The 9,543-nt window shown below is 48.2% G+C and overlaps 1 protein-coding gene across 3 annotated transcripts in view; it reads left to right on the plus strand.

The window, feature by feature from the left end:
- LOC116843130 (zinc transporter ZIP11) overlaps positions 1-5,140 on the plus strand; it is a 31,228-nt gene extending 26,088 nt beyond the window's left edge. For all 3 annotated transcript variants that reach the window (XM_032813234.1, XM_032813235.1, XM_032813236.1), the window contains exon 6: positions 1,741-5,140. In XM_032813234.1, coding sequence (XP_032669125.1) covers positions 1,741-1,819 — 79 coding nt within the window. In that variant the 3' untranslated portion in view covers positions 1,820-5,140. The remainder of the gene's footprint in view (positions 1-1,740) is intronic.
- Positions 5,141-9,543: the final 4,403 nt, after the last annotated feature.

The raw sequence follows: 9,543 nt of genomic DNA on the forward strand, positions 1-9,543 counted from the left end.
GAGAGAGAGAGAGAGAGAGAGAGAGAGAGAGAGAGAGAGAGAGAGAGAGAGAGCCGATCCTTGCGAAAGGGCGGATACGCGCCGAGGGGATCGCGAGATCGCGACTCGATCGTCCGGATCGCCGTTTTCGTCATTCGAACAATGATCACGTTGGATCGTACGGCAAATAAGCGGCCGAGGAGAGCGCATTCACCGGTCGTTTCTTCGGGAATGAGGATCCTCCATCTTATGCGCGCGTGCAAACATGCACATGTTGTATTAATAGCGAGTCTCGACACCTTAAGAAACGGCCATGAATGCGGCCCCAAGTGCCGTAAGTACTCACAGATTGTACTGTTTGAGTAATCCGCGGTCGTATTTGCCAAATCCACATTTTCCCCGGTTAAGTGAGATATGAGAAATTGTGGGTTGTGCGCGCCGACATTACCCGCTGATAATTCCGACAGCTGAATCTGCTTGTAACTCGAAAGTCGAGTCGTACGAATTTTACAACAAATTCCCCCAATTTCCACGGTGAAAAAGAAGAACGTTACGTTCGTAACGCGGCGGGACCACGCGAGGGGTTGACACGCGTTTCGACGCGATGGGAGACGCGGTCGGTGCGACCGGGTCTCGCGTTCGAACAGCCTAAATCACAGACGATCAGGACGAAGAAACGATCCCTTCAAATTCTGCCGAGAGTCCGGTACTTTCGAGAAGCATACCGGCAGAAATCGGCGCGGCGCGGCTCGACTCGGCTCGACTCGGCGGCGTTTCGCGGAACGGTCGCCCCTCGCAAGAAATTTGCATTTTCCTCTGCTCGGCGAGAAGGAACGCCCGCTTCGCCGACGATGTTCCATGTTCACGACGATTCACGACCGGGCTATCTGAATTTATTGACGTGCCGCGCCGTGCCGCGATCGAGAAAACAACGGCAGCTTTTCCTCGGTCAAGACACAACGCGTCTTGAGAGATGATTGAAATCGAGCATCGACTTTGATAGCACGAGCGATAGACGGGACGCCCCAGTTTTGCCCAAACGGCGAGCGGGCGAGCGAATGTCTACGACGACGACGACGACGGACGACATTGTCCCGGCTACCACGGCGATGAGATACGATAATGGCCAATAAAAATACAAATTTTCTGAGGCACACCGAAAGGAGGTATTTACCGCGCGGATATGATTGATGTGGTAGAACGCCCACCGAAATACAACGGCGCGTTTCGCCGGCCGTTAAAATTGATGGCCGTGTATAATTTACGAAATCAACAAGCCGTGACGTGCAATACCGGGTATATACGCGTGTAGCGCGAGTGTGTGCTTTGTATGTGCTTAATCCCTACTTACGCCGCGAAAACCCTTTTATTTCTCGCCATCCTGGGGCTCTCTTTCCGCCAGGTCGTTGCCACGGGGCCGTAGGCAGAGAAAGAGAGAAAGGGACAACGACAGTGGACTACGGCGCCGCCTTTTTAATTCCCCCAGAGTCCATCCTCCCTTCGTCCTTTGATTTTTACGTTCGATCCGTACGCTCGTTGCACTAATTAAAATTCTCCCGCCCGCTTCTCTTGCCACTCCGTCACAGCCACGACTATGAATCGCGAGATTGCGCCCGCGCAAAATACGAGTTCGAAGAAAGTTGTCCAGGGAAAGGATGTCTCCTCGGTGGTGGACTCCTCTCGCGGACGGCCTCGAGATATCTCCTCGACGAGATATTTCGAACACTTAATGCGAGCGTCTCGCGTACTTTCTGTTTACAGCGGAAACGGCAAATTCGCCAGCTGGGCCGCCATCGTCGGTTTCCTGGTGATGATGTCCTTAGACGTTGGCCTAGGTTAAGGAAGTCGTTTCTGACGGCGTCCTTCCTTTTGCTGAGGCGCGTCCAAATCATGGTTTAACGTGCACCGGAATCGCACGTGAAGGAGTTCTCTCTTGACTCGCACGCCAAACAATAAATAATAGTACTATTCGCCTCGCAAAATACATGAGGCATCTTCGTCCTCGAAGACTCAGGAGAAAGGAACGAATAGCGAGAGGGACGTTTTTCCATGATATATTTCCGTGATTCCTGTTACTCATCGAAACATCATACACAATTCTGACGGAGGAAATTGTTGTCGAACGCGTTCGACACCTTTCACGCGACTCGTTCGCGCGACAAAACGTGGAGACTGAAACCGGTCGACGATTTCCGCGAGTCGAATTTTCGATGTCGCGAGAAAAATCAGGCGAGGAGGGTCGAAACCCGAACTTATCACAATATCAATTTATCGTACACCGGCTTCAATCTCTGCGAGGTATCGACCGAATCGTGCAGGAAGAGAATTGCGTTAATCAATTCAATTCAATCGTCTAAAAATCGATCGACGCTTTTGCGAAAGTAAATCGCGTCACCGCTCAAAGTACAACGTTCTCGCAGCCCGAACCAGTAGATATCTCTCAACGAACCCGTAGAACGCATTTCACATTTTGAAAAAGTCTTCCTCCGAGTATCTAGTCTGCGCTGGTGCGATTGCAAATGTCGAGTCGAAGTTTAAAGGCATCCGACAGCCGCACTTAAGATCGAACACTCAAATCGATGTTCTTCAGGATTCACTGAAAAACGCAGGATCGGTGCGAAAACTAATCGACTGTCAGTAGGTAGAGTAATTGTGAAATAATGCGCAGCGTCGAGAGAATCACATTCGAGGGACGTTACGATTACACAAATATCGAGAGAGGTATCGCGCCACCTCACGAGAAGACGAATAAAGGAGACTCTGTTGTTATTCCTCTGATGTTAAACGTATTTGAGAATCTGCCGAAACCTCTCTCGAAGTCGTTCCCACGAAGGACCACTGCGTCTGTTGTTTGTTGTTGCGTCAATTATCCCCCGATGTTCCTACATTACTGCTCGTCCCGCGCGAGTACCGTTAGTATCGTTGAGATTTTAATCGCGGCTTAATCGTCGAATTAGTTCGTTCTCGAATCGTCCGTACGTACGCTTCCGATCCGCCGCGATTCACCGCTAGAATTCCATCTTAATGGGAGAGGACGCGGCTCACCGTCGTCGCATTATGCAAATTCGCGCCTTTCTGAAACACGAGACTCTGTCGCTCCACCTCGACGGGGATAGTTGCGAATATTTCGTAACTCGCGCGCGCAAGCGGTTTCTCGTGCGTGCGACATACACACGTGCAGGACGCACGCAATCGGGCCCGTTCGTTCGTCGTCGTCGTTCATGCCTGCCAGGTAAATCTATACGCGTATTTATTGCGTTACAATGTGTCCTTTCTAATCACCGGCCGCGCAACGGTGCAATTTCGTTCTTACGGCGACGTGGCGTTTATCTCAGAGCACGTAACGAGGTTGCCGCTATACCCGTCGGCGCGAAAATAGACCGCAGAATCCGACACAGGCCTCTCTGAGATCATTTTCTAGAAGGAAAGAAAAAAAAGAAAAAGATGGACAGAAATGTCGTTTTACGGCGGCACGACTCGTTCACTCGCCGTCTTCACCCCCGTCTTTCACACCGCGACAGGCAGGTTTCGCAATCTAAAGCATAAATTTATGCGCGAGAAATTCTACAGAAACGATGGGACACTCGTACGATACTTTTTAACGTTGCAACATTTCGCAACTGTGCTAGCACGAAACGTTTCATCGATCCATAACGAAGCCAAGTGAAAAACGCCGCTTCAGGTGTCGCGGGACACGAGCGATCGATACCGCGATTCCGCGATTCGAAAGTAGGAGAACCGAACGCTGTCGGATTTGTCACTTCACCTTCATGCTGGCGCACTCGTTGCTCTCGTGTTTCAATGCGCATATAGATTTTTTATACGTATAATGTTCGTTCTCAGAGAGAATAGGGAGAGAGAGAGAGAGAGGGAGAGAACGCGACGCGAACGTAATATTTTGCTTTCATTATTAATTGTGATCCCCGCGACTCGAGACGTCTCCTCGAGATCGGTATTCCTCCTCGCGATCGAATCGAAAGATCGGCCATCAATGTCTGATTCTCGACGCTGCCCACTTATGTAAGATATAGAGACTATATTTTGATACTGTCGATAGTACACTACCAAGTATTAGCAATATGTATCGACACTCGCGTGTGTATGCAACTGCATATTCCTCGTACTGATTTTCGAGCTAAATGGGCCGTTTAATAAGCCCTTTGGTTTGGTTTCACGAACGTCGAGAAGCGTCTCCCAGCGTGATGTAGTCCACCAAGTAGCGTTATCGCGACGATTCGATAAAAACTGCCGTTTCGAGCATTTACGGACACCATTCGACCGGTTGACCGAAATTGTCAACTCCGAATTGTCAATTAAACCTTTCTATCCACGAGGATCTTTTAACGCTATCGCGCCAACTGCGATCGTCGGTCTTCTCGACGATCTTTCAATCCGGACGACCGGCATGATCGAAAAGTGCGGAAAATTAGCGATGTTCGGTTTATATTAAACCTGTACGAACGAGCATCGCCCGTTGACACAGAGCTTCGATGACAGAAGCGAAAGTCGTTATCGAGAGCGACCAAAGTCGTGGCTTCACGACGGTGGTACGCGGTGTTTTAGCGAAATATATATCTGTAATTAATTACGCGACTATATACAGACTTGGATGATTGTACAGATATCATATTGTACCTTTTAGATAGGTAGTTAGCGAGGTCGATCGTGTGAGAGGGTATCGTTTGGGTTGGAGTTGCGAGCGCACGCCGCCCGCCGCGCGTTACCAATTCGACACGATTGTTTGATTACTCGTTCGCATAGGAAATCCGCACCGATGGATGTGTAAGGGTGTGTAGGAGCGCTTAGACGTTGATTAAGATCTTTGGTGGATAAATGCTTGACAGAAACGCGCAACGATTTCTTCTTGATCGCTTTTTTCAGCTGTAACAAGAATTTTACGTTCAAACTGTGTAAATTAGGTGCCTTCGTAACTTAATTAGCGTTACTCGTGTTATATCGGTATTTGGTGAATTTATGGGCTATGTTAGCAACGACTGCTTCACTTTTCTCATTTATTAGCACGCAAGGAGATTCAATCGGAGATATCGTCCCGAAGATCTCCGCGCATTAAATATCCAAGAAACGCCTCTTGTATTCATTCATCATAGGTTTGATGTGTTGCGATGCAATTTTTAATATGCAATAAAAACAGTGCATCAAGGTGACGTGTGCAAGACAACCTCGAATATCCCATTTGGTCCTTCGAGTTTAAGTCAATGTAATATTGTCATATAACAACTAAAAAAGAACTGCTATTTATTTTGTAACGTACGTATAGATACGATTGTTCGCTCTACGTAACGTAACGCAACGAGCATCGCGTAGACACCCGTAATGCTTTTGTACGCGATGCTTTTTATCGCTACGTTTGTATTTTTCAGATCTTGTATCTTAATTCGCATAATTTACCCATGAAAAATTACCAATTGCATCACAACAATAAGAACGAGAAGGATTGACACAAATGTGACTCATTTGTTCTCAAAAGGATTTTTAATCGATTTATTTTTTAACAAACAATATTATTGGAAAATGACAAATGCGTCCTGCGGCAATCCTATTCTCGTAGTTTTTACCGCGGGGCGGTAGCGCTCGCGAACACTCTTGTGCGTCGTGCGAACGCTATCGAGTGTTCTCGCCTTTCCTGTGAGATAAGAATTTTCGACTAGTAGTCTTTCAAAAGTAAAGTGATTCGATCATAATAGGTGGTATTACGCTAATTGTGAGAAGAAGTAAGGAGCACTTGTCGGCGGGAAGTCACAAAGACCTCTCCTCCTCGACTCAGACACGGTGAAGTGACGGCGTGCAGTGCCGGCGCGGCGCGGCATCCCTCGCGCTTCGCGTCTCACCGCAGTTGCATAACCCGAGGAGAACCGAGACATGAATGGAGCTGAGCGACGTGCGACAAGGACGGCTACACTGCCGGCTCGGTTTCCCGGTGCAACCGGGAGTGCGAGTGGTAGGGCGCACTGACCGAGAAGGATGCCGACTCGGGAGCAGTGGCGGATTTAGGAATAGATTCCGAGTTGTTTCGAGGGCGATCAAGATACGTCGCTCTTGACAGCACCATGACGAGAGTGAAACAAGAGACGCGGCTGTATGTGGCCGAAGGCGACGTCGCGGATTATACAGGTGAGTAAACGAACAAATTATCACTGTAACTTTAGACTGTTGCTTCCGAGTTATCTCCGATGAATTGCGGTTGTCAATGTCCAACTCTTCTTGTAGAGCACACGGATTACAAAATATATAATACAAAAATATGTGTCTGCAATAGGTTTAGCGAAGGAATATGGAATTAATAATAATGACAATGTGGCGAAAATAATTACACCAAGCACATTTATCAAGCGTAATCCTTTCGACACGCAACGATGCCAAAGGCCGCGACTTCCGTTCAACGCTAAATACATACCGATACGTACCGTAGTTTCTATCTTTATTCTAGTTCGTTATGTGAAAAAAATGCATGGCCTAAGTCAGCGCTCAAAGGTTCGTTAGGGTCTATTCCTCTCAGCCACGTTGCGTCTCTGTGTTCTTGCTTCTCCTTTCCTTGTCGAATAAATGTACAAAGAGGTACAGCTAAAAGGAACAGACCCGGCTCGGAGATCCATACTACGAGGGGTGGCACGAATTAACGTGCCTAGAGCAGCGCGATGTGTGAATCCGCCACTGTTTGGTGTGAGATCGGGAGGGGTAGAGAGAGAGAGAGAGAGAGAGAGAGAGAGAGAGGGAGACGGAGAGAACGGGACGAACAGAAATGACGCAGTGACCGGCAAAGTCCGAAGGAGAGAGAGAGAGAGACGGGGAGGAAGCATTCCGGTGGAACGGCGACGGACGGTACACGTCCGTTTCTACGTAGAACATGAGAGGGATATACAGGGAGGAACGGCGGCGCGGTGGAGAAGCGGGCGCGCATCTGCCGCCGCGTTCGCTCGCTCTCTCGCTCGGAGAGAGAACCAACAGAGACAGAAACGGCCGGTTGGTCATCGCGGAGAAACCCGTGAGAGGAAAAATCCTAGGAAGTACGAATAGAGCTCGAAATGCAAAGTACGAAAGAGAGAAGGGATTTACTGTTTTCAAGGAAATTAACACTTTAGTCTAAAGCACCTCGTGCGGTGGCTTCTTTGAAAATTTGAAATGAGCGTGCGAAAGAAACGATGATACAAACGGGAGCAGCAAAGGAAGGAGAGTGATAGATGAAAACCGACGTAACGAAGGGAAAAAGAGACAGATACGTCGTCGATGATGCGGTAATCGGCCTAGCTAAAGAGGATGGTTACGTGGTCGGTGCGTCGGCGCACGAACGGGAAGGAACGCGGCGGCGGAGAGACGGCGGAGACGGACGAAACAGTGACGATGGGCGATGGGAGAGTGGGAGGTACGGTGCAGTGCGTTGCATAGGAAAGCCAGGACACCGGCGCTGCACCCGCCGGCAGTCTCACAATGCACTTTGCCCTGCGCACCGCCGCTGATACGCGATGCATCGCGGCGCACGTGCAACGCGACTCAATGACGAATCTCTCTCTCTCTCTCTCTCTCTCTCTCTCTCTCTCCTGCTCCCCATCTTTCTCACTTTTTCGTCGTGACAACGTCCGGTGACGACAGTGTTGTTATTGTTGTTCCTGTTATTGCGCGGCAGAATCGATACATGAGCGGCCGGTTTCGTGTCGTAGATTAGCGATTGATGCGATTGACATTCGTATTTTCGTAACACGAATGTCTTGGATCCTCCAACGGCAGCGGTTCAATCAGTGATAAACATTTAATTTTTGTCTACGTGAATGTCCGCCGATAAAAAACGGGAGTCACGGACAGCACGTATAAATTTTTGAAACCGTGACGCCGAATGTGCGGGATCCCATCGAGAGAAGATGTATTATCGTGCTAATTTTCAATCCGAGTTTCCAACGGTTCACATCCTGTCGCACCGAAATCCGTCGTCTACGAATAGGCGGATGGTATGTAGAAAATAACTAGCAAGATCGTGGTTCGCTGCGCGTCGATACGCAAGGGTGCGTCCTAAAACGAAACTCTGCTCGTATGTGAGCATCAAGCAACCACCCTGGGACATTGTCCTTTCCCTTCTTTCGTTTCATGCTTGTCCTGCTTAGTCTGCAGAGTCTATAACGCAGACTGATTATTACGCAATTTGTCGCCACATTGTGCCTTCCCGTGACCTGTTTCGCGGCGCTCCCTATTACGTTCTTTGACCTTGTTGCACAAGGATGTATTTGTTCGCATCTTAAAAAGCGTATAACGCCCTTCCCCACTTCTTTCTCTCTCTCTCTCTCTCTTTCACGCGCATCATTATAATAAGATTACTCGAATATATTTTTACATAAATATGATATATGAAAGAAAAAAGAAATTTTTATTTTTTTTTTATAGATTTGCAGATTGAAGTAGTTAGACGCGACGAAATTGTTCGTTGCGTTTGCGCCGCGCTATAGCGTTCATTTTGCTCAGTTTTCATCGGGACAATCTCCCCGATAGAACGATCAGTGCAGGAAGAATCGCGAAACCACCCCGCGCACAAGGATTAGCGCGGTGAAACGAGATGAATCCTAGCGCAATTAAGAGCCTTCGAGAGCCACGATTAACTTGTCGCGACGACGCGGTACGACCTTCTGACTCCGGTAACCGCCCCCACCATTCTCCCACGTGGCAACGAACTTCCGACAAAAAGTAATCGCCGACCTCCACAGCGAGTACCGGAAGTCGTAGGAAGCCACCAATTGTACGACAGTATCCTGCGACAAACCATTATCAATCTAGCGCACCAGGAATAGAAAAACCGACAGTTTTGCGCGAGGAAAATATTCCTTCTTTTTTCTTACACGACAACACGAAGAAATCGGGCGAGGCGATCCGGTGAGTACTTGCAGACAGAATTACCAGAATCATTCTTAAACCTTTCCTTTGAACTCTTCCTATCGCTCGAATTTAATTTTAAACACGATTGCGCGAAATTTCATTTTATCGAAAACATTTGTCGTATCTGTTATATGATATGGTTTCAAGGTTAAATCGTAGTTGGTTCGGATGTATTTTGCTTCCCGACAAAGCCACTCGATTAAGTAATTCCCGCGGAAAATCATTGAGCAGGAGTGCGCGGCCTATAAATTAGCCTGTCGTGTAACGAAGTCGTCCCCTCGTTTCGCGTTGGTATTCGGTAGAACGCACACGCGCGCACACATGCACACGCTTTATGCCAACATGAAAGAAACAGAGAGAGGATATGTGTGTGTGGGTTTATATATAGAAATAGCAGCAGCGGAACAGCACCGGAAGCGAAGGAGTTCCGCCCAAGCCTGAAGGGTCACCGCACTTTGAAAAGCAAGATCCAAGCGTGTACTTGGCAGAATTCTACGCGCGCGACTCTACGATCTCAAAGCGAAAAAAGTGCAAAGAAGCGCGTTATGGAAATTTGTAATTTCGAGTCACAAAGTTCGCCAAATTTACGTGCAAATTGTCACCTTTGCAAACTGACGTATTTTAGTCGAAAGAAATTAACGTTCGTAAAGTCGACAAGTGTGCCATAATTGTGTGGGGCGGAAATTG

Source organism: Odontomachus brunneus, unplaced genomic scaffold (assembly GCF_010583005.1).
Source record: "Odontomachus brunneus isolate Ranch 3 - 2012 unplaced genomic scaffold, Obru_v1 Obru_scaffold_030, whole genome shotgun sequence".
NCBI classification, from domain to species: domain Eukaryota; kingdom Metazoa; phylum Arthropoda; class Insecta; order Hymenoptera; family Formicidae; genus Odontomachus; species Odontomachus brunneus.